Source organism: Anastrepha ludens, chromosome 2, assembly GCF_028408465.1.
Source record: "Anastrepha ludens isolate Willacy chromosome 2, idAnaLude1.1, whole genome shotgun sequence".
NCBI lineage: Eukaryota > Metazoa > Arthropoda > Insecta > Diptera > Tephritidae > Anastrepha > Anastrepha ludens.
Window position 1 is genome coordinate 105,700,390 of NC_071498.1, and position 26,688 is coordinate 105,727,077.

At 35.7% G+C, this 26,688-nt stretch overlaps 1 protein-coding gene across 26 annotated transcripts in view; it reads right to left on the reverse strand.

The window, feature by feature from the left end:
• LOC128855034 (F-actin-monooxygenase Mical) overlaps nt 1-26,688 on the reverse strand; it is a 205,449-nt gene that overhangs the window by 45,618 nt on the left and 133,143 nt on the right. For 19 of the 26 annotated variants that reach the window (XR_008453672.1, XR_008453669.1, XR_008453670.1 and 16 more), the window contains 11 exons: nt 17,260-18,244; nt 16,793-17,184; nt 16,499-16,731; nt 12,574-12,700; nt 12,024-12,499; nt 11,703-11,764; nt 9,953-10,201; nt 4,724-5,242; nt 3,709-3,978; nt 3,155-3,638; nt 71-189 (listed from right to left, as the gene is read on the reverse strand). Coding sequence is in view for 10 of the 26 variants with exons in the window: in XM_054089605.1 (XP_053945580.1) it covers nt 71-189; nt 3,155-3,638; nt 3,709-3,978; nt 4,724-5,242; nt 9,953-10,201; nt 11,703-11,764; nt 12,024-12,499; nt 12,574-12,700; nt 16,499-16,731; nt 16,793-17,184; nt 17,260-18,243 (3,915 nt within the window). In the remaining 16 variants the exon portion in view is untranslated. The other 7 variants (XR_008453682.1, XM_054089613.1, XR_008453680.1 and 4 more) reach the window with 6 other exon arrangements.

Genomic DNA, 26,688 nt, shown 5'->3' on the forward strand with positions numbered 1-26,688 from the left:
TAAAAAATAATTCATTGTAAGAAGTCATAAAAATAGTAAAGAAGCGAATTTTCAAATAACCAAAACTCACCTCAGTCTCGGTATCAGTGGGTAAATTAGCGGGCAGTGGCAGTAGACGCACTTCTTCTCTACGCAGTTCACGAGCCTTCTTGAAATCCTCCCCTTCCGTATCGTCTTTACCATCATCATCTGAAAGGTAATTAATTAAAATTATAATGTAAAGAAAAAAATAAAAAAAAAAAACAAAATTATACATTTAAGATTTTTCATGGCAGAAATTCACTCGGAAGTTTGCCATTGCCTGCCGAGCGGCGACCGTTAGAAAATTAGAATAACGTTTCTCTCATATTGGTGTTTTATGCAAGAGGTTCGAACCTACGCACTTCCTAAAGGTGGTCACGCACCAACCCATTCGGCTAATATCGTTTCATTAGTCTGCTCTTATATCTCACTCATAAGGCTTATGAAACGAGTGACTGACTAGGTATGTGTTAACGAACCATATGAGCATTGCTTGGTAGTTCGCATGGTGGTGAGAGGCTATCCCTAATCAGCCTTCCAAAATCAGTTCGCGAAAAAACTATAACACCTCAACATTTTGACAAGTTTTGACTACTTATATGTTATTTATTTATAAAAACGACACTTAATTCTATAACCAAAACCTTTTTAATTCCAATTACTCACTTTACAAGATTGATAAGAATTGGAAAAATTTTCATCTAATTTTAAAATTTTTAATAAAAATTTCCAAAAAAAAAATTGGTTACGCAATCTCAAAGCCTAGTAACCCTTATCGGTCGGAAGTCACCTCTGACGTGACAAGAGTTACAGCACACAGTTTTTCTCTTTTTTTTTATTGACAATTGTATTTACAGTTAACTATAAAATACAATAAGCTTATAGCTATGGCTACTGTGGCCTTAAGCTAATATACTAGATGTGTATATACATATGTGTATGTAGAGTGTTAGCTAAATTTCATTTAGGATATTACAATATTTTAAATAGCCTATAAGTTTAATAATGTTCTCTGTAGAATTGTTTAAAAGTAGATCAGTAGGTTTTGTGTTGTTTAGTGATTTTCTGTGGTTTGTAAAATGTGCACAGTCGTCAAGGATGTGTTTGATGCTTGGAGCTGAGGTATTGCAGTATTTGCAGATATTTTTGTCTTTTTTATTAGATATTCGTGTGTTAGTCGTGTGTGTCCAAGCCGTAGTTATGTTAGTATTATGTGTAAATGTGTGTTTGTACCAGTTTGTGGTTTGTTCGAATGTGGAGTGTTGTTTATTTTTGAATATTTTTGTTATATGACTTTTAATATCTTTGTGCAGGAGGTTCAGAGACATAGTTAGGGGGCGGTTTTGTGCTTATTTTGCTGCTAAACCTGCTAGTTCGCATACATTAATTTTTTCAATTTACCGTTACAAGAATACGAATCTTTTCAGTTCAGTAGTTGATAACTTAGACCATGGTTTGATTGAAATCGAGAATAACAGGATTCCTTTTTCAAATAATGTTCGTCAAATTTTTGGAATTGTTCAAGAGCCTATAGATTATTTCAATGGCTTATTGTAGTTTACCATTCAATTTCTTTTCATTGTTAGATGTTGAAGAAAACACATGCGAAAAGTCGCGTCCGATAAGGGTTAGATTTTCGTAAAATACGTTTGAAGTGACTCAGAATTCTCGTTGATTTCTGAAATTTTTTTCCCGATGCTGTTGTAGATTTTCTCCATGTAAACATTTCCCCATTGCACAAAATATGCGCAACAACGTTTAGAAAAAAATTTATACAAAATCAACATTATTTTTCAGCAACTTCAAATTCGCACTTTATTTTTCTTAGACAATCAGTTATAATTATATTTTTATATATTTATATTTATATTTTTTGCCGGCTAAGGCTAAAACCTCGCAAATATTTTATTCGGTTACAGCAACAGCAAAACTGTTTTCATGTTAATTTTAATATTTTATAAATGTAAAGTCAAATTTTTAAAGATTATTAGACATTACAGAGTTCATAAATTCATCTCTCAACAAATCTTTCTAAATATCGGGAGTTGGTTTTAGCTGCTGGGGAACTATCATAACTATGGTTGACAGGTATATGACTGGCAGTAAGGTTTGGCAAGTCATCATTAATCGTTTAACGCCAGAACAACGCTTCCAAATTGTGGAAATTTACTTTGAATAAAATAAATATGTTCGGGAAATTCATAGAGCGTCACTTAGTTTTTTTTTTTTTGAGAGTCAAAGTATCAATACAAAAGAAAATCTGAAAAAAAATATTATTTCAATTTCAATAATATGATCGGACTTTTTTATTATTTTATTATTAAATACAAAAAAAAAATGAATAAAAATGCCTTGCATATAATGACAATCAACCAGTCAATTTTTAATAAAATAAGTGTAGCAGGAGCCCTAGCAAATAATATTAATTTCAACAATGAAAAGTGTCTACACAGCCCTCTCTCTCTTCACTAATCAGCACCTATAGCCACCCGATAACTCCTAGCCATAGCTTCGGTAAATTTGTTGACCGAAGGAGAGTTTTGTAACTGGTTGGAATGTAAAGCTATAGGTATATGGCTAAATCGTTAGGTATTTAGAAAAAAAATACCGTTATGTTTATCAATATAGTAACACTTTTGAAGTAATTAGAGCGCTGACCAATAACTTAAATGCGACTTGACTGCACGTAAGCCCTTACCGCTATACTTATTTTCAAAATCATAACTTTCCAGAGAAAAGTCAAACCTTATTTTTGAATGTGTCAGCAAAGATTATAAAATTTGGAAGACCGCGCTGGGTATTAGAATAAGGTTAAAAAAGAAATTCATTATTTTCTCGGTAGATGGCTGTAGTGATCGATATCTCGTAAAGTATAAATCAAACAATTTCAAGTTTATCCTCGTTGTCAAGGTGACATTTCACACTAAAAAACTCGTTAGCTGGTGTTTGTTTGTTCAATTCAGTTGAGAGTTACAGGGTGTTAACAATGGAATTCAACAAAGAGATAATTCGGTACATTTTACAGTTTGCTTTGATAAAGGCGAAAACGCAAGCCAGGCCGCAAAAATTGTGAATGGTGTTTATGGTGCCGATATTGTAACAGGTACATGCATACTATATCACTATCACTTACCCGCAATGCCTTCACTCGAATCGTAAAAGTCATCTGAATCATCACTATCGGAGTAGTGTTGCTTGCCAATCCAGTCGGTGGCCAACTGTAAAGTTTGTGCCCCCAAAGGTGAGTCATTTGCCTCTTCGAACATATCAGCATCAGATTCAGTGTCCGAGTCATCAGAACTAGATAGATCCGACTCAGAATCTTGATTCGATTCAGGTAAGAAATTCCGACCTGACCATTCATGCTCGTCGAGTATATGCTCCTCCGAAGGCTCGCCATCAGACATGGCATCGGTATTTTCGAATTCGATACGCTCTGGTGTTTGACCACGATCCAACAAATCAAGTTGTACAACGCTGTCGGCGGGACCGCGCAACTTATCAGGTGTTTTGAGCATATCCACAGGAGAGACGCCAACACTTGCAGCATCCGCTGTAACGGCAACATCTGAAGCTGCAGCTACTGCTGCGGCGGCTTGCTGTTGCTGTGTTGGTTTCTAAAATTTAAAAAAGTCATGAAGTTCAATAATATACAATATATATGTGTGTGTTTGTGTATGAATTTACCCTTTGTCCAGGCTTCCGCAATACAGGGCGTATAGCCTTCGCGGGTAGCCTGTAGTGTTGTGTGCAGTAGAAGCGTCCATTCGGATCATCTCGATCGAACGCATAGCCGCCTAGACGTAAGTTTGTGTGACAATGATGACACTTTAGACACGAACGATGAAATACAAGATCTTCAGCGGTGATTTTTTCCATTAAGTAAACGATTTGCTTGCAGAAGTGGCATTTTTCGGAAGCCGCTTGTTTCTTGAAGGCTAATGCAACCTTAGCGCTCTGGATTTTGCAAAATAAAAACAGGCATTGTCAGTAACAATGGACGTAATTTTAGGACTACATATGAAAACAAATCAGTTAGTTTATTGCTGAATAACGATTTCAGGTTGAGTGTGATAGAATATAATGGTGTTAGCGTATGAGTGCGGATATGAGTTTATGTACAAAATATGAGTACAACACTTCGAGAAAAAGCCGCTGTGTGAGAGAATTCCCTTGATGTAAACCACTTATGCACACACGTATATAAAGCAAGTACATTTATACGAGTATACTAAGGAAGAAAGTGAATATTTTGCATATATTGAATAAATTCATCCCAAGCTACAAAGGTAGCTTGTCTAAATTGATTATCTTTGCAAATAAGATATTTTTTTACCTACAACAAACGAAGTAATTGCAAAAACAAAAAGCCAAAGTTACGAAATGAAAACATCTTCACCAGTTAAACGCACAAGCAAATTAAAATCATAAAATAAAATGGACAATACAAATAACAAAACCCAAGCAACAGAAAAAAACCAAATGAAAGCAATAGAGTCGACTTTACAATGTTGGCACGGAAAAAACTAAAGCGAATTGCACATAACCATAGTCAACATAAATTCAACTTGATACTATCAGCTTTCAAGCCAGCAGCCAGCTTTGTGCAGTCCATGGTTATGAGTCAATAGCTTCCGGACTATTTCGAAATTTCACTTAATGATTACATCTGTAAAGTCGACCCAACAGGCACATTACTCACTGATTTCGGCACTACATTGCCAGTGGTGGGGGTAGGATTCTTTTCGTCGCTTGGTTTATCATCTTTCTTCACGAATTGCCCAGCAATCGATGCGACCTTATTGCGGCCACGTTCTCCAACTTCAAGTATTGAGCCCTCCTTCAATTGTTTATCCAAATTCTTCAACGTTTGATCGATCTCTTTGAATTTCTCCTCCACTGATTCTTGGCGTGTCGGTTTCGCCATTTTATTTTGTCTAGCCAAAAATTGCTCTTTACTCCATTTCGGCACTTTCTCACGTCCTTTAGGGCCGTGTATTTCTGTTCGCTTTGATTGTTCGATTTTCTTTTCGATTTCGCGCACATTCCAATCGGTGCTGTCGATCTTCCCGATAGCACGCATCAAGTCCTTGGGCTTCTTATCGGTGCCATAAGCGTTTTTCGAGCTTATACGTTGCTCCATGGATTTGATACGATCGGTAAACTGTTCATCGGGATTATTCCTTGGCATAGATGAAGGTATATCGCCCCGATTGCGATCCTGTGCGGGGGGCACGCAAATGGGCATTGGAATGTAATTTCATTTCAGTTGGTTTGGTTTTTTACGGTACACAGGTAGAGGAAATGTAGAAGGATGGGGGAAAAATTTAAGGGATGTTCCATTTTGACAAAAGTAAAATAAGGAAAAGGGCATTGAAGGTGTTTTATAGATGAAGAGAAAGAAAAAAAACCATGATATTTAATAAAAAAATATAATAATCGTAAATAATGTTTACATTATTCTACATACGTACTTAACATAAAACATTAACACTTTTTAAACCAAAGACATTAAATACAACAAAAGAACCGCAGCGAGAAAACATTTTTACAATTAAACAAGAATACATTTTTATTAGTTTTTATCGCAAGCATTAGTTGCGAACATTTCAACTATAAACAAAAAATAAAATAAAACAAAACAAATGAAAAGAGAAACGCAACGATTGCACTCAGAAACTGAATATAGATTAATAACCTACGATTAATACGAGTATTACTAACCACGGAACTCTAACAAGAGGTGAAGGAGCGAAGTACATTGCTAACAATATTAAGCTGCAAATATTAAGATCACCTGAACTACCATTTTAAGTGGGTTTAATAATAATGGAATACCTCAGATAAATTAAATAATTTTTAGGCATTTTCCCATTTTAATAACACTAATACCAAACCTAGACATGCTACTTATTTATCATTATCATATATTAGTAAAATAGTATTGCAAAAAATCTGATAATCTGACGAAATTGATAAATTACACTATGCAACAAATATTAATTTCTTATAATTTTTTGTTCATATTTTTTTCAATTGATTCAAGTGAGTATTGGTGGCGCAGAGCTTGAACTCGTCCTCAAAAATGTTCCATCATGTTAGAGAAAATTAGGCTTAACAGAGTCAAGTTTCATGTGTCAAGTTGTATACACCTGTGCTCAAAATAATAGGATCGCGAGAAATTAACAAGTTTTAACTATTTTGCTTCTTTTCTGATGTGTATTTAATTTTGTTTCACGCTTTTATAAAAGTATGGTGCATTCCACCACAAAAAACAATATAACTCAAATCTCCAAAGCTTGTACGAAATTCACAAAAATTAAAAAAAAATTCATAAAATATTATTCAAAATTTTCAATTTTTTATTCAAATTTTAGGTAAGCACTTTTCTAGCCGATTTAATTGTGGTACACGGTGGCGCAAAATTAAACACCCAATCGAAAAATTTATAATTTTTGCAAATGGCGTCATACGTCAATCATATTTAACACTTGCGAACGGACAAGCAATGAACTACGTAGTGGCCAAAATAAAGATTTCTTTCCCTCCCTCAAAATATATTTTTTTTATTTAGTTAAGAAATTATTCAACAACAAAATTGGTCGAATAATTTTGTGTCATATATATAATAATGAAGCGTAAGTTTGAAGATACTCAAAAATCGCTTTGATTTAAAAAAAAAATTGTATTTAGTCCAAATTTTTTTTAATTAGTTTTATTTTTTAATTCAAAATTTTTTAATTTAAATTATTTTAAATTTTAATTTTTTTTAATTTAAATAAAAAAACATTTTTTTTTTTACTTTTTAAAAAAATTTTTTTTTTTTTTGTTTACGATGTTAAAAATTTCTTTCCATATAAAGCAAATGCTGGCAAGTCTTTTATATGGAAAAAATGCTCAGCATCTCAGCGAAAAAAAAAAATTGGTTTAAAATCCACAAGAATTTCAAGCTACTGGAAACTTGCACTTTGTGCGCTAATATTGAATAAGCTATCGGCCACTTCAAAAATTTTGACTAAAAAGTTGGAAACTTTCATGTAATTAAATTTTTTTTTTATTATTATTGTTTTTTTTTGTTAATTTTTTGTGAATTTTGTGCAAAGTTTGGAATTTTGAGTTTCATAGTTTTTGTGGGGCTAGAGAGCGCGCCCATGTCAGCCTTGAAATCCAACGTAGAATCTCTCTTGCCAACAAGTGCTACTTTGGACTAAGTAGGCAATTGAGTAGTAAAGTCCTCTCTCGACGAACAAAACTAACACTCTACAAGACTCTCATCATGCCCGTCCTAGCGTATGGCGCAGAAGCTTGGACGATGACAACATCCGATGAAGCGACGCTTGGAGTGTTCGAGAGAAAGATTCTGCGTAAGATTTTTGGACCTTTGCACGTTGGCAACAGCGAATATCGCAGACGATGGAACGATGAGCTGTATGAGCTTTACGACGACATAGACATAGCGCAGCGAATAAAGATCCAGCGGCTACGTTGGCTGGGTCATGTCGTCCGAATGGATACAAACGCTCCGGCTTTGAAAGTATTCGATGCGGTACCAGCTGGTGGTAGCAGAGGAAGAGGGCGGCCTCCTCTGCGTTGGAAAGATCAGGTGGAGAAGGACTTGGCTTCACTTGGTGTGTCCAACTGGCGCCGGTTAGCACGAGAAAGAAACGACTGGCGCGCTTTGTTAAACTCGGCCAAAATCGCGTAAGCGGTTATAGCGCCAATTAAGAAGAAGAAGAAGAGAGCGCGCCCCCAGGTGGTGGATAAGGCAATACCTCCCAGATATGGGCGCTAGAAAAGAAATGAAGTATCTTCCGCGAACTATACAGGTCGGAGACCTTCTTCGTTGAAAACAACTATTTCTCGGTCCCCGATTCATCATGTAAGATGCGGTCGTAAGCGGGTGTCTATACTTGGAGCAAGCGCGTCGCTATACAAATGTGTTACAACAGATACAACTGGATGCCTTAAGATGTACCTTAGCAGCGCGCTCTCCACTTGCGAACGTTGGTAGCCCGGCCGTGAAACAGAATTACCCAAGAAACGGCAACCTATGTTCCGATTAGAAACGTCATTAAACTGCAATGCTAAATTTTTTTGTGTTCTATTTATTGGCAAGGAAATAAAAAAAAAAAACACGTCGCACTCTTTTTATTTTGAGCGCAGGTACGTGAATAGTTGGTAGGTGAAAAAAAAATATCAAAGAAAGCTAATATGTTATTATTTAGATGTTCACGGCTACTATTTGCTAAAAAATGTGAGCTACCAAGAGCCTATGAAGCTTATTAGCGTCTCACTTAATTTGCTTATGTAGAAAAATGCTAATTTGCATGTTAATTAACAGCTTTTATTTGGAAAGAATTGGCGATGTTAAATATATTTATTAGTATAACGCTTTAAAAATAAAAGATGTGAATAAATTTTAACATTTTCGAAAATATTTTTCAAGCGAGTTTTGTTAAATTTCTCTTCTCCTGTAAGTATGCAGAGGGCTGTGTTTTTTATTCATCATTTCATTTACCTAGCAAATCGCTGCATCTCTCAAATGGCTTATTTAAGGTTTAATTGAAAACGTACACTGCGTGTTTACTCCAACCACGCTTTGCGTCGCGCTCAACCTCTACGAGCAAGACTTAAACAGGAGTCCCCGGAGCACAAGGCTCAATATTCGTTTGTCACAATAATTTACAAATTTATAACGAAGGTTTTTTTGCAAAAAAAAAAAAAAAATCCACGGCAGATGAATCTGCACTCGGGTTTACATATATGTATTCCACTAAGTTCTGTGACAATAATTTAAAAATTTACATTGCAATTTTTTTTTTGTAAAAAAAGAAATATGCATTGGCAGTTGAATCTACACTTGGATTTATGTATATTCGGCCGAGGTCTGTCATAAAAATTTTATAAGGAAGGTTTTTTCATCAAAAATTTCCGCGGAATTTGAATTTACGCAATAATCAAAAAATGTATGAGAAATGTTTAAGTACCGGTTTTTAATTGAGGGTCTCACTTATTTGTATTAATTTCGCAAATTTGATTATTGTGACCGTTTATTGGTATGTAGAAGTATTAAACTTTCGCACTGGATTTCGGTTATATTATACCTCGAATAGCAGATAAACAAAAGAAAATGAATTTATAATTCGGTATCACGTCTAAAAAATACAAAAAATTTGTTAAATTAAAGTTAAAAGAAGTCCTCTTTGTTTTTCACTATGAAACTTGGAAAGGTTTTTCAATCTTAATTGACCTCAAGATGAGCAGTGATGTCGTAACGGGTTCTATGTACGTGCCAGAATGACTCGGATTTTTCCCAACCAAGGTCTGCCGCCTCTGTAAACTAGCTCTGCCTAGTGCGCTGAATCTTGCCAATGAGTGTCCAGTCCTAAGTGGGACCCTCTACACCGTCATGAGTGGCAACCAACATAACTTAACCTAATTTAAGATGACCAACCAGGCTATAATCCGAGTGAAAAAAATGTAAATTTGTTGCATAGCGTGGAGGGACATAGTCAAACTAACCATACAGGACAAAAACATAAAAGGAGCATAAAGCTCAAGTACAATACTTAAACAAAACTGCCTACATACAATGCAATAATTTACTTAGCAACATATATTGACCGACTGAGTATGTGGGTTAATTGAGATCTTCGCATATTAATGGTATTCTTCGAATACTGATTAGATAAAAAAACTGTATTGCAGTAGATTAGCAAGAAAAAATAGATTCCTTCGCATATTATTAGTCATCAACTGTCAAGACGCCGATTATTGCAAAATTCAACTGTAGCATTTTGCGTGTAAGTAGGTTAGAAGGCTTGAGTACACAACACGGAGCATCATGCCCAGCACGCGGTCAAACACGGTAGTGATAGCAGGCAGGCAGGCAGCACAGTCAAACAAAAACTTCAACTTTCGACTTTCTTACAGGAAACAGCAATTTGCGCTCCAAATCCTTTACGCGATCGTTGAATTCCGGTGCTTGTTGGCGATATACGAACAGTGAGTAGTCCTCAAATGCTGTCGGATCATCGGTTTCTCGCAGCAACGTGTTGGCTTGCAACATTTGCAAGCTTTTGTAAAAATTCTGCGTCTGTTGGTACCGTTGTTGACGACGTTTGCTTAGACGGTCCTGGCGATTTTCTTCGATTTCTTGTAGTCGCTTTTGACGTTCCTCCTAATAATTCGTAATAACACCAATTGGCATAAAATTGAGTAAAGGGTCAGTCGGGTATAGGCTGATTAAACACAATAGGGAACTTTTGATTCGAAACTTCGCTTAGAAAGATATTCGCAATCGTGCTTAGTTCATGGATGTATGGATTAATAAATGCATTTCTTTAGAAACTGAATTCTTATGAAGATAAATACATGTAAATAAGATATGAACGACTATGCGGTGAGTAGCAAACATTTGTATGAACAATATGTAGTAGTATAAATAGTTAGTCGAAGGGGTGGATGGACGAAGGATGCAAGAACATGAGATCACAACTAAAACGAATAGTGAATACCTCAGATTGTGAGTCTGTAAAATCATTAATGACGATGCATGTACTCTGATGACGATGGTCTAGCATAATATGAACCTTATGAAAGTAATAATACACCAGTTTTTGTTTGTTTTCAAATGGAATAATTTACAATTGATAAAAAAAAATAACTCAAGAAAGACCAGTAATAAAATATAGCAAACAAAAAACGTTTTTTCATGTTTCGGTGCATATGTAAATATATATGTATGCATATGTTATTGTATAAGGTTTGAAAAGTGATCATTGTTTGTGGGAGAACGGCCTGATTTTTGTTTTTGCTGTGGCAATTCTTTGCAAACGTTGGATTGATGCTAAACCAATTAAAAACAATTCCGGCCGAAAACTAAAAGTTATAATGGAAAATAGGTTAGAGTATATGTTTTTTTGAAAAAAGGCATAATTCAAAGTGTTTTGTAGAACTCTCGTACTTCTTTTGTCAAATTCAATTCAAATTTATTTGTATGCTTAACAATTGTAATTAAAACCAATTAAAAATGGTAAATTTTAAAAAATTCATGAAAAATCAACAATGTTAACAAATTTTTTTTTGTTTTGGCGAATGTCAATAATTTTTTTGTCAATTTAAATTCAATTTTATGTATGTTTAATTAAAAAAAAGTTTAAATTTTGCAGATCACTCGTACTCCTTTTTGTAAAATTCAGTTCAAATTTATTTGGAGTCTTAACAATTTTAATTAAAACCAATTAAAATGGTAAATTTAAAAAAATTCATGAAAAATCAACAATCTTAACAAATTATTTTTTGTTTGCGGAATATCAATAATTTGTTTGTCAATATAAATTCAATTTTATGTATGTTTAATTTAAAAAAAGTTTAAATTTTGCAGATCATTCGTACTCCTTTTTGTAAAATTCAGCTCAGACTTATTTGAATTCTTAACAATTTTAATTAAAACCAATTAAAAATGGTAAATTCAAAAAAATCATGAGAAGTCAACAATCTTAACAATTTTTTTTTTGTTTTGGCGGAATGTCAATAATTTTTTTGTCAATTTAAATTCAATTTTATGTATGTTATACTATTACTGACAATTTCTATTGTGGAGTTATGGAGATCACTTTTCAATGTCTGAAAATGCAATTTAAAATAGCTTCCTTAAATACGGCGATTGTGGTACTCACAATATTTGCAGCCTTCTCGGCGTTTCTCCTCTTTTTGGCACGACGTGGTGTATCAGTTTGACCTGTAATAAAAAAATTAAGTTAATACAGTACATACATATGTGCTTATGGAGCAAAAAATATTTCGTTGCAAATTAAGTTTAAAGTTCAACTTCGGGCTTAAATTTAAATTAAAAATTCCTCACTGCCCACTTGCACTTGAAAATTGGTCTTTAGTGGAAAGTTGAATTCAAAAATAAATTTTTTCTCGCTTGTATTCCAGTTAATTTTCTCAGCTTTTACTGTCACAAGCTTTTGCTTGCTCCATTTGCCTTTTCTTACCTTGTAGTGGTGAGTTGCCCGCAGCGGTCTGACCGCCGGCGCCTGGCTCATGCCTGCGTATACGTTTCACACGCTCCTCGTCCAATACCGAACGACGTTGCACCACTTGCGGCACATCAACCATATCTTCGATGGGACTCTTGGCTTTCGGATATTTTGGCTTGGTTGAGAGTTGCAACAATTTCGAAAAGTCTGGCTGCGCATGCGCGTTGTTGAGACGATACTTTTCGCGCAATTCTGTGATGTCCATTTTGGGATGTTTTAAATACGGCACTTCACCTCGGAACACCTCGCGGACTTGATTTAAATAATGCAACCACAGTCGCGTATCTACCTTCTCTAAATCCATAGACTTCTCGCCGGTCATAATACGTGGTGTTTGATACTCGGCTTCCAATATCCTGAATGCTAATGAGTTACGTTCAGCAGAGGTTAAGTCGCGTGTTGCTGCATAGTCAATTAAATCCGGCCGAAAACTAAAAGTTATAATGGAAAATAGGTTAGAGTATATGCTTTTTTGAAAAAAGGCATAATTCAAAGTGTTTTATACCGGCTAATTAAGGCGCAGAGTGATTTTCCATTCTTAAGTATGTCGGCAGGCTCCTTTATGTCCTTAACAAAATCGTACAAATGTAGTTGTGTACAAACCCAATGTAGTAAAGCTTCAGGCACAATGTCTATAAAGAGGACATTTTAATTAAAATTTTTTTGAATTATTACACTTATTTATAATAAAAAAAATATTTAAAAAAAATTAGAAGACATATTACATTTTAAAAAATTTGGACTTCTGATAAGAACCTACTTCGTTAAGGATAAAACCATACCCATAAACTTTTGAGGAATGCTGTTAGAGTAACAGTCCGCCTGATATATATCGGGTATCGAGTGTATTTTTAAAAACTTGAGAATTTAAAATGATACTATTGGGAGGTTGAATTAGTTTTAAAGGTTTTTTTCGAAGATTTGGGGCTTTATTGTGAAAAAACGGTACAAAATATTTTATTCGAAGTATTGGCCATCGCTAGCTACAACTTTCGCCCATCTTTCGGGCAATTTCCGGATGCCGTTTCTCCAAAATTCTGGCCGCTGCTTGGCTATCCATGACTCAACCCATATTTTGGTAGCCTCGTACGAGGAGAACCGCTGGTCCGCCAAATCGAGACTCATATGCCGGAACAAATGATAATCGGAGGGAGCTATGTCTGGACTATACGGCGGGTGGGGTAACACTTCCCAGCCAAGCGTTCCAAGGTATTTTTTGACAGGTTGAGCAACATGCGGCCGAGCGTTGTCATGTTGCAAAATAACCTTGTCGTGCCTTTTTACCGTTTCCGGCCGTTTTTCTTTCAATGCCCGGCTTAAACGCATCAATTGCAGTCGGTAACGATCCCCCGTGATTGTTTCGCCCGGTTGGAGCAGCTCAAAATATACGACGCCGACCTGATCCCACCAAATGCAGAGCATGATTTTCTTGCTGTGAATATTCTGCTTGGCCGTCGACGTTGATGCGTGGCCGGGCAAACCCCATGATTTTTTGCGTTTTGGGTTATCGTAGTGGATCCATTTTTCGTCGCCAGTCACCACCCGATGCAAAAAACCCCTTCCGATTTTGTCGCTCGATCAGCAATTCGCACGTAAAAAATCGCCGTTCGACGTCGCGCAGCTTCAACTCGTACGGGACCCAATGTCCTTGCTTTTGGATCATTCCCATCGCTTTTAGACGCTTGCAAACGGTTGATTTATCAACGCCCAATGATTCAGCAAGCTCTTCTTGGGTTTGGCACGAGTCCTCGTTTACCAATTCCCCCAATTCCGCGTCCTCGAACTTTTTGGGCTGGCCAAGACGCTCCTTGTCTTCGGTGTGAAAATCACCACTTTTGAATCGTCGAAACCAGTACTCACATGTTGAAATCGACGGAGTATGGTCTGGGTAGGCCTCCTGCAGCAATTCACGGGCTTGGACTGTATTTTTTTTTCAAATTGAAGCAGAAAAGCAAAGCTTCCCGCAAATTGCGTTTCGACGGCACGAAAGTTGACATACTCGGAGCACGAAAACACTGCGTTGTTTATACTTCAGCGAAATGACAGATACTGATAAACAAAGCCTAGGGATGAGGCTTTGTCATGAATATATATTCAGTATTGCCAACGCGATAAAGTGATAAATAGCGCCATCTGTGTGTCACCTTTAAAACTAATTCAATCTCCCAATACAAAACATAAAAATTATAGGAATGAATGTATTGTTCGTTATAATCTGGTAGATAATTTCACGGCATTTATTTTTTTAATATGATATCCGACATATGTCCACCGCGACTACGAGTTACATGATCCATTCGATCAGACCCATTTTTGACTACTTTTTCAAATAAATCTAAATGCGACGCAAACGTTGTTCATTTGGCTTTAATTCTTGCACAAGCTGTATTTTATAGGCACGTAAGCCAGGATCCTTAAATTTCCGTAAAATTATACAAGTTAATATAAGGGCCAAGAAGCTGAGCAAGGCGACAAATCGACATTTCGGCGTCTTCTTCAACAGTTTGCTCTATGAACTTCGCAAAAAGATTTTTTTAAGCAAATTTCCACAATTTTGAAGCGTTGTTTTGGCGTTAAACAATTCATGATGACTTGCCAAACCTTACTAAACAGAACTTTCAACACAGTTTGCCGTTCTCAGCTGCTAAAGCATAGTTATTGATATCGACAGTTCTCATGCAACGAAAAAAATACACTCAATACAATTGGCACTCCGTAGCGCAGACCTGACTGTCGTTTTCATACTAACACTGATTTACTGAGTTATGGGGTAACATTAAAATTTTGGAAAAACTATTCTTTTCTATATTTAACTACGGCAGCCGCCGTAGCCGAATGGGTTGGTGCGTGACTACCATTTGGAATTCAGAGAGAACGTAGGACAGAATCTCGGGGAAAGAGCAAAAATGAAGAAAACGTTTTTTCTAATAACGGTCGCCCCTCAGCAGGCAATGGCGAACCTCCGAGTGTATATCTGCCATGAAAAAGCTCGTTATAAAAAATATCTGCCGTTCGGAGTCGGCTTAAAACTGTAGGTCCCTCCATTTGTGGAACGAATTCCACCTTTGAGGTCTTGAATCGACCCTGGGCTGTTGGCTTAGACCTTCTCTTTCGCGTGGCCCCAAAGAAAAAAGTCACAAGGAGTTAAATCACAAGATCTCGGTGGCCAATTGAGATCACTTCTTCGAGAGATAACACGGTTCGGAAACTTTTCCCGTAAAAGATCAATGGTTTCGTTGCTTGTATGGCACGTAGCGCCGTCTTGTTGAAAATAAACGTTGTCCAGATTAATACCATTAAATTCCGGCCATGAAAAATCGTTAATCATCTCTCGATAGCGATAGATAACATCTGTTATTGGAAAACCCTTTATGTATATATTTAACTAGAGTTCAGAGTTTTCATTTGGTGTTAAAGTGGATTTTTTTAATCATTACTCTCCCTTTCAAATTATAACCGCCTGCACGTTATAGATGCCACTTCTTGGCAAATTGGGCATTTTTATGCAGAATTTCGTTTGCAATAGTTAATTTTTTCTTTAGCTGTGTGGCATATTGCACCGGAATGTAAAGGCTTCTCAACATATGCCCGTGGATTTTCGTATACTCGTATATGACAATTTCTTTTATTTGAAAAGATAATTTCCAGCTATTCCTAGACCAAATTAACGAATTGTCCGCGTTGTCGATGGTCGTATAGCTTCAATTCTTGCGTCAACTGAACCTTCGCGGCCAAATCCTGACGCAAAATTTGCCACGTGGTAGTTACAGATAGACTCAATTGCTATAAATGCTAATGACATCCAATTTTCAAATTTCAATTTCAACCGGAACAAACATGCTTTTCGATTGACTTTACTTCGACCTCTGTTCCGAAACGTAGTTTTCACAAATCCACCATTGTCGCAGTTCTTTTCATTTTATACGGTTGTCGAGCGACAACAAACACATTTTATGGAATGTAGATTTTCTACTTAGCATCTCACAAAAGCGATCAACGGTATCGTCATAGCTTTCAAAACAAAGCAAAGATAAAAAAAACACTCGAACATGAAAGACTGTAACACTTTATTGGGAAGTGTAAAGCACTTTTATTATCAATTCTAAACTATCGCTACAAACAATCCACTATTCAATTAAAAAAAACCCCTTTGCATTTTTTTATAAAATATATTAATATTGTTCCACCGGTGAAGCACTTAGAAGAAAAGAATAAAAAAAAGTCCTAGCCTCTCACATATAGAGTGGTTTAACCCTCTAGAGTGGTTTTAACCCTCAAGAAAATAGAGAAATTCTCTTTATTTCAAACTGAATTCAAATGCTAGCAGGGTTTTTTCTAATTCAATGTTTCACCAAATCATTTCTTACAATTACTTATATCATATTAAAAACATACGATTCCCGCATACGCAACTTTACTGTAAAACATACCTGCACTACGACGCGGCTTACGCAACACCGTTGACGCCTCAGCCAACGCTGGTGTTGTGACAATTTCGGCAATCGGTTGCTCCAATATCTTCGGATCATCCGAGTCCACGAGGGTTTTCACTTGAAACGGGTTCACAGCGGTGCGATTTAGATTTGGATATCTTGAGGCTGGGTCAACAGTATAGGAGCCTGTGTCACGCTGTAAATTTTCAGGCGTGGTCTGGTTGAGGAGCCTAAAATAAGGAAATTCAATGCAATTTTGTTGATCATTTAACTGGCACTACTTTCACCTACCTATAAATACTTTCACGTTGCGCCACAACACCCAGAATACTGTTACGTGTATTCGACCACAATTTGGTTGCATATGCGGCATCCATGCTAGAGAGAAAGCCGCGCGCACAACCCGATCCAGTGGGCCAGAAAGGCTCCAGCAAGCTATCACCCACTAAACACTGTAACAAACGATAACCGTGGCGCACAATCACACGGCATGACGCCTCCGCGGCGAACATGGATGTGAAATCAAACATGGCCACGTCCGGTTTGCCATAGTGATTAACAGCGAACTCAAGATTTGGCATTTGGTACTTTGTGGAGAATTCGGCCGCTTCGCGTGCATAATCGAGCAGCTTGTCGGCGCTAACGTTGGCTGGCGCGAGCAATTCCGCAGGATCGGAGAAATCCTAAACAGATACAGATACAATACAATTTGATTAGATGAAACTCATTGTTTAATGATTTGTCTTGTTTCAGTTTACCTGTAAAATCACACCCTTGTCGATGAGGCTGTGCTTCTTCGCAGTCATAACAAAGTAATGTGTTTCGTCTTTGTAGTATACGATATTCTCCAAATCTATACCCGTTTTCTCGTAAAGCTCCTTGAAGAATGACTGATTAAATATAAAAGCCACACCACTTATCTCCTCCGCTTTAGCCTCCGCCTCGGTTTTCTTATTTATAAAATTGGCCGTAATTGCAATAGCAAGCTTTCCACGAAACTCTTTTCGTTTAAAGCCTTCCAGTGTGTTGCGTTTACCATCGGCTCCGATTAAAACATCGAATTCATAGTATGAAACTACATGATCCGCTGGCGTTACAGCCGCACGCCAACCAAATCCATCACCACTCGGCTCAATTGTCCGCTCAAAGGACACATTCTCGTGTATTTCGACTCCCAATAGCAGCGCCACTTTCATCAAAATTATTTGCAACTGTCTAATAGATATGTGATCTATAGAACCAGCACAAAATTTCCCATAGAACTTCTTTGCGCCTAAATTACGTAGATCGGTGATCACGAACGGCCACAAGTGCAACACATTGTTGCGTGTGATTCGATCGCGTTTCTCCAGCACAACAACTTTAGCACCCAATAATTGCGCCTCAATGGCGGTGCGCAGACCACATGGGCCTGCGCCAATGACTAGCACATGCGTACCATTGCACGCTGTTCCTTTCGCATATACACGATGAGCCGCTCGTGCATCGAATTTTTTCCATAGCGCCTGCGCTTTCCACGAACGAATTTTCGCTTTCAACATGGGATAGAATTCGTTGATCGGGGCTGAGCGCAAGCCGAGTATGTCGCACATGTCACGATGTAAACCTAAAATCTGTCGCATTGTCGTTGCGACACAAAAGAGATCGAAGAGCTCGGAGGCGGCGATGGCCTCCTGCTCTGTCAGGTGTTGCTTCGGCGCCTTTGGCTGCTGCATTGTGCGTTGCTGTGAAGGACGACTCATGCTGAAAGTAAACGAGTGAGAAGGAATGGGGAATTATTTAGTATCAATAATATAGTGCTGGAAACTTTGTTGTTCAATTACAATAAAATTGTATACTAAAGTAACTACTTATATGAAAACATCTGCGCGTATTATTCTAAGCACTACGAAGCACCACGAAAAACAACGGAATATGCACTAAATACCACTAAAAATATGCACTTATTTAAGAATTTTTTTTGGAAAGATGATTCATGTAAATTTATTTATCCAATTAGTATACTGTAAACTCATATTTCAAAAATATTTTCAAAAAGTTTCACAAGAAAATATACAAAATTGCGCCGTTGACAGCAGATCTACGCAGACGTCTCGAAAAAAAGGCAATTTGCCGTGGACAGTTTTTCTCAGCATTAGATCATCTGAAATCAAAAAATCAAAGAGTTTTCATTAGGTAATTAATTGTCCGAGGTAACCCTGTCGAGTTTTTATTAAACAAATTTTTTTTTTTCAATTTTTTTTAACATTTGGAGTAGAAGTTCGATTTTTAGACGATAAATCGCATAATATTGTTTATTGTAAAATAAACAAAAATTGAAAAAACAAAAAAACCTCCCAGGGTTACCTCGGTAATTATGTAGAGAAAGTGTGTACAAAATTTCAGGAAGATCGGCCGAGTAGATTCAGAGAAAAAGTGTCCACCGACTTGAAAAACGTCGTTTTCCAGAAAATCGATTTAAAGTTCGACCATAGCAGGTAGCCGAGTTGGAGCGGCCAACGGTTATAATGCTCTAACTTTGTGAGTTTTGCACCGATTGACTTAAAATTTGGACACAACATTCTTGAGATTATGTACATTCATTTTCTCAAATAAACCAAAATCGATTTTTTTTTACCCTAAAAACCCAAAGCAAAGGCTGAAATAAAAATGATGTGAAAATATGTTTATTTAGTATTATGAACGGATTGAGATCACAGTCCACCGTGTCCATACATGAAGTCCACCTTGCATAAAATATAATCTTAAAACAAATTCTTATCATGACTATGAATCCAAACAAAAGAGTTGTATGATGAAGCAAAGATATTTGAGAAGTACTTTCTGATTTAGCCCAATGCTTGGGATGCTGTTATTGCCGCTATTTCTGTCCCTGACATTAAATTGCGATTTTTAAAAAGCCAATATAAAAGTCATCACCAATTTCTGAGTTCCAAGTTAGAGCACATACCAAGTTACAGTCGCACGAATGAGTCGACAATTCAAAGGTTGGTGGAATGTTTTCAAGAAACTGGTTTTGTCGAGGAAAGAAAACTGACTGAAAGACTAAACCTGGACGTCTTGTTGAGATAGTGTTGCTGAACAATCTTCAACATCGCATCGATAAACCAATCAATAACAATTTAACATTCATGAATCGAGTGTTTGGCGGATTTTACTTGTAGATATACTCACGTCTGACATTTAAATGTTGCCATTTTTTCACATATAATTGTTAAGAGCCGTATTTTGAATAAAAATAGTGAAACCTAAAAGAATTTATATTTTACATGTTTTATTAAAAAAAACCTAGGCGCGTCTTTTGAAATACCCTTTATAACAGTGTATTTAGATGGGTCATATGTACACTTGTCTTCACATAATTAAGTCACTTGATTTTTTTACAACATTCGCATTCTTTTCAAGCACATTTTTTATAAAAATATAGTTTATGTATAGCAAAGCCCTTGTGAACCGCAGTTACATAATTGGGCGAATTTCGAAAAATTATCTAAAAAAAAATTAACTTTTTAAATTTTGCGAAAACTTTTGGGTAAGCAGTTGTAGTAGAAGTCGCATGAAAATTGCATTGATTTTTGACAATTTTTTTTGCATACGATGTTGAACATTTTCTTCCATGCAAAAGACTTTTTTCTAATAGCGGTCGCCCCTAGGCAGGCAATGGTAAACCTCCGACTCCGAGTGTATTTCTGCTATGAAAAAGATCCTCACAAAAAACGATTTGCCATTCAGAGTCGGTTTAAAACTGTAGGTCCCTCTATTTGTGGAACAACACGGACATTTCTTTGATTTTAAAGTTTGACAAATTAACGTAAAAAGTTTAGCTAAAAATATTGCGAATATTGTACAATAAAAAGTTGAAATGACTTAATTATGTGGCCTTAAGTGTATATATATTTATACATATGAATGTATTTGTGCGTGTTGAGCGAGCTACTCCCTAAAACAGCCCTAACAAATTTGATAACTGACAATTCATTTATTCAATAACTGACAATGAGTCACTGACCAACCAAATAAGAAAACGTTGAAGCGCATAAAAAGGAGACAAAGACAAATCACGCATATAAAAACAAAAGAAATTTTTTACAAATATGCCAAACAACAATAATAAATAGAGAATGTAAGAAGCGCCATAACACGCAAAGAATAAACCTCAAAAGAACATTCATCAAAATTATTTAAATTCTCTTTCGCAAATAAAACAGTTAAAGAAATTGGAAAGACAAGTACATACTTTTATCACTTGGGAGGCATTCATGCATACTTTCGGCTAGCTTCACCAGCCGGTCATTTTCGAAGGCTTTGCGAGTTCATTGAAAAATATAGAAGTATAGCCATATGCATCAGGTCAGTCCATAAGTTCGTGTGTATTTTACCCATAATTTCACTTTTGTACGGTTTTTGCATACCAAAAATTATTCGCAGAATATAACGGAACTATTTATATTTTCTTTGATATATTAAGCATTCAACAAGTGATTTTAATCGCGGATAGAAGCACGCGTTGTTAAATATAAAATGGAATCTTCGAACGGGTAAAAGAGGCATTTTTGTTTGTATTTTTTTTATAAAAGTGGCTAAAATGCAACAACTGCTGCTGCAAAAATAAACATTGTTCACGGAGAGGATACCGTGAGTGTAAGGACTGCGCAAAACTGGTTTTCAAAATTCCGAAGTGGTAACTGCGACGTGAAGGATGCCCCGCGTGCTGGTCATCCTGAAGTCTTTAACTCCGACGCCTTGCTCGAACTCGTGGAAGCTGAGACAAATTTGACAGTCGATATGATAGCTCAGAGGTTAAATTCATCGTATGGGACAGTTCACAGGCACCTGGTTCAGTTGGGAAAGGTTTCAAAGCTAGGAAAATGGGTTCCGCATAGACTTTCCGTCACCAACCTTCAGCAGAGAGTGAATGTGTGTTCTTAGCTGCGGCAACGGCTTGAAAATGAAAGTTTTTTGAACCGTGTCGTTACTGGTGATGAAAAATGGGTCCTTTACAATAATTATGTTCGCAAACGTCAATGGTTAGACAAAGATGAAACACCAGAACCGACCCTTAGAGATGGCTTTCACCCCAAGAAGATTTTCCTGTCTATTTGGTGGGATATGGCTGGTATTGTTTATTATGAACTTCCATCAGCTATCACACCTGAATGAGGCACTTAAAAAAAATCGACCGTCTTTAGTGACCTCATACCGCAAAGCAAACATTAGGCAAGCTGAATGAGCTCGGATGGGAGGTAATGTCGCATTCACCATACTCTCCGGGTATTGCTCCTTGTGATTATCACCTTTTCTGTGGACTTCAATCCCATATGAGTAACGAGAACTACTCCTCAAAAGAACCTATAAAAAGGGATATCGAAGCGAGTTTCGTTGGGAAGACATTGTAAATATTGAAGGAAAATATATTATTGATTAATGAATACTGTAAATATATTTTTTATTAATTTTAAAACCACCTTTAAAAACGCACGAACTTATGGACTGACCTGATACCTATATAGATAATATATGTAAGTTTGTATGCATGTACCTACACTCCATCACGGAATACCTATCACGAACTCTTCAAGAAGGAAACATGAGCACACTCAAAGTCAATAAGCAAAATTGTATGTAAATTTGCCCAAACTACTACTAATTCGTATCCCCACGACTTAGGTTAGGACTTTGCTTTCATATAAAAACTTTGAACATGTACAAGGTGGCGCAAAATTAATCACTCTATCGGAAGTTTTATAACTTTCGTGCGTCAATCATATTTCACACTTGCGAACTAGAGAGTTGCAGTATAAAAAGACAAGCAATGCAGCGCGTAAAGGTAAATAAAGTTTTACATCACCCAAAATAATTCTTTCTTTATTTAGTACAAAAGTTATTCAAAAACAAAATTGGGTGATCCATTTTGCGCCTTTTGTACTTTGTATGGAAGAAAAGGCGTCACATCTCAGCGTAAAAAGATTCCAAAAAATCAACGGCAATTTGTAGTTACTTGAAACTTGCACTTTGTAACATCACAAAACTGCATACCCCCAAAAAATTCCAAAAATTCTGGTTACAAAATTTAAAGTTTTGATGAAGCTTTGAAAAATTGTATACAAAGTTACATGATTTTGTTGTAATTAGTTTTAAAAAAAATAATGGTGTGTTTAAAATTTTGCAACGGACAGTTTGGATAACTTTTCTTTTTTTGTTAATTTTCATAGATCTTTTATTTTTTTAATCAATTAATCAATGTTTAGATCTTTGTACAAGGCTTATGTAAAAAAATTCGACCAATTTTTATCGAAATTTCAAACTTAAAAAAAACTGGTTACGCAGTTTTATAGCTGCGGGTTTTTTTTAGCTGCATGAGAAATATCGATATTGATAACTATGGTTTGACAGCTGAAAATGGCAACTGTTCAGTTTGGTCCTGTTCACTGGTCCCTCCTCGTTCGTGCGATTTAACGCCTCTGGCTTACTTTTTATGGGGCTATGTTAAGTCGCTGGTTTATGCCGACAAACCAGCAGCACTTGAAACATAGGAATCCAATGTTAAAGCCACCATTGACGCCATATGGCCAGATTCATTGGGAAAAGTAGTCAAAAATTGGACTGATTGAATGAATGCACCATGTAACTCGAAGCCTCGGCGGACATATGCCGGATATCAAATTCAAAAAATAAATGCCATGAAATTATCTACCGGATTATAATAAAAAAATGCATTCCAACAATATTTCTGTTCCGTATTAGCATTTTAAGTTCTCAGCCTCTTAAAAAACACGCGATACAATAAAGTGCAAGTTTAAATTGGCTCGGAATTCTCGTTGATTTTTGTTAATCTTTACCTTTGATCGTGCGCATTTTTTCCATGAAAAAGTTTCGTACTTTCGTTATATGTATGTATGTAAGTATTTATGAACAAGCAAAGTCTGTCCTTAATGTAAATGTTGATTCAATGGGCGAAAATTACGCATTTGCTAGTCAAGCACTTGACCTGTGGTAACAAATGAATTCGCACAATTTGAGTTAGATAAATATACTTATATACATACTACATATATTTATTTCAAAAGGAATACAAATACAGTAGTATCAAACACTTGCAACTTTTCACCAGTTTATTAAAGTTTCAACATTTCATTGAAATACTTAGCTCTATTAAAGGATGAAACCTCCCCTGAATTTTCAAAAAATCGATTCTTTTTTCTGAGTTTTAAAAGCATATTCTTGGGAATATCTTAAGATGTTTCCGATAAAAATTATTTAATTAATTAGAGAGAAGTTATGATTATTTGAAAACAAAGCGAAAGAATGTATTATGATTTTTTCGATTTATTAATGTAAAAATTTGTTCCGAAATTTGTATAAAAATTTGTTTAAAAAATTAAAAAAAAAAATGTATTCTATTATTTATTTGTTTCAGTGTAAAATGTTTTAGGTAATTTATCAAATTTTAAATAACTTTACTCAGATGAAAATTGTAGTGCCTATTATGCACCCCATGAAGGAGCGCTCTGCAAGCAGGCCCGATTGGAACAACTCATAGTAAATAATTTTCTTCCAATCCCACGGAAAAACTTTATTGGGCGTTAATACAGGGCTTCCGATAGTTTGTGTCAGCTCAGTGTCGTTTGAACACTATCTTTGTTCTAGTAACTTAACGGTTTTTATCGGCACTTCAAAAATTGGTCGACTTCATTGCATTTCAGCAAATATTCGCAGACGGTAACTCGGCACAATCTTTTTCGAAAATTCGTGTGGCACACTTCCGTTGAGCTTCTTCTTGCGACCATCCTTTACAAATACTTTTCTGGCTAATCCGCACTCCAATACCATTGAATTTAGTCTTAAGCAATTGATAAGAATTTCATCGATATTTTCGATACATATTTATGTATCAACTATCAAGTGTGGCTATGGGAGTGTAATGGTTTGGGCAGCGATTGGAACAAATGTTGTTGACATTGAACTTTTCCTGTGGCCCCATGGGCCGACACCTGTATAGAAGCTGATTAGAACAGTATTTGCAAATTTCTGTGAATACCTGAAATCTTGGAAGGTATTCGGTTTTCAAACAGTGGTGTCAAGTTGAACGAACGTGTACTAAAGGACACATTATTCTATCATGTTTCGAGACAGCTGTGCAGTTCTCTTCATTTAACTGAACTGGACTGAAAATTATTTAATTATTTCTTAACTGCGAACATTTTATTAAATTGCTTCAAAGTGCAAAGATTCTTTGCCTGGTAGTATCTAGCGAGCGTGAAATTTTATTCTAACACATGCCACGTTGTCTGCAGGCAGCTCCTGAAACTTGGGCTGGTCAACCAAACGCATATTTGCTTTAAGTATGTCTAGTTCCACTTAGTGTTTGTTTATACTGAAATACTCTTATAAATAAAATGCATATTCCGTAAATTGCTTTAATTTTTTAAAGTAATTTGTAAGTGGTATACAATTAAATCCTTGACTGCTACTATTTTCAAGGGGTATATGAATAGTCATTAACTATATGGTATGTGGCCAAGTATGTATGTCAAAAAGCGATACCCAAAATGTTTGGCGTCCAAGTGTCACATTACTAAGCCCCCAAAGGACGTTAAAAATCAACCACCAGAAAAAAAAACTTCTAATACTAGCTGTAGGTTGCCGCACCCAAATTAAAAACAAATATACCAAGCAATCCATACAGGCATACATATGTATGTATATATAAGAGTATGAGTTCATTATGGCTTCTAATTATTTTATATGACTGGGTTATTGATTTTTCTGTTGCCAAACTTGCACAAAAAAAGGACAATAGTGGCCGACTTTTCATGACTCTGAAGGCGCTGCCACCACGATATACAGTGAGACCTCGATATAGGAAATTAGAGTGGATGGAAATACAATTAAACATATATAAATACTTTAATTATTAAGTATATGTATGTATGAATATCTTCATCGAAACCTCAACATAAAAAAAAAAAAATAACGATTTTTCTGAAGAAATTTGGTTTAGTTTACTTAGATTTTTTTTCACTTTTATGTTAAAAATGTATTTTAAAAAATATATTTAAGATGAATATTTAATAATTGAATTTAATTTTCTTTATCAAAGCTGTTAATTACACCAGTTTACAAGAAAAAAGTACTTCGTTAAAAAAGGGGTTGCTGAACACGGAAATGAGTTTAATTTATTTTCCAAAAGAACGTATCTCGAGATATATACATAAACAGATATATACACATATATAAAAAATCTGATTTAGAAATCTGTATCTTTTAGCAACTACTACAAGGAAAAAAACCTCAAAAAAAGCGAATGAAACTAACCTTTTTGGATATCTTTCAAAAGGTATATTCAGTCTTACTAGGTTGATATATTTTATATCAATCGGACTAGTACTTTTTGAGTTACTGGGGCTGAAATTCAAAAAATAAGGACAATTTCAAGCTTTTTCGAAAACTTTTAATTTCAGTTCATTATTTTTAGTTGACAAATTTTGTAAAAAAAAAATTGAAAGGTACAAGATAATTTCATTATGAAAATGTAAAGCCTAAGTGGGCCAAATCGGAAAGAAAATGTAAAAGTTAAAAAAAAATTAAATACAAGCGGTCAATTTCAACTTTTGCCACATTTGCTCCTTCATTTAAAAACCTACCAAATACTTGTTAATTTTTATCGTTTCTATGGTTGAAGCTCCCTTTTTTGGCAAAAAAACAAACAAATTGTTTTATTTGTCTTTCTTTTTTGGAAAAATAAATGAATTACGCTTAAAAAATTATTTTACTGTATAGATTTTAGGTATTACAGTATTCAAAACAAGGTAAAAAGAAGAAATCCTACACATTCTACAGAAGAACCGCTTGCAGTCACATCACCTGGTAAACTCTCACCGTTTTGATGGATTTCTGCTCACAGAATCATCCATGCTATGCCGTATTTCAAATAAACGATGGATTTATTACAAGTTTTAAAGATATTTTCATATATTTGTCATTTTTTCCTTTTCGCTGTGGGTATTTTTTTAAAGTTATTTTCTTTTAGTAGTCCCTCTTTTGGCAAACAATGGCAACATTCCAAGCTTTGTTTCTTTTTTCAGGCAAAAAAACATCTCATTAACAGACGGCATAAAACAGTGGCTTCCAATTCCAGGACAACATCAAGACGCATACACAAAAGGGGAAGAATAATGTTGCATGCG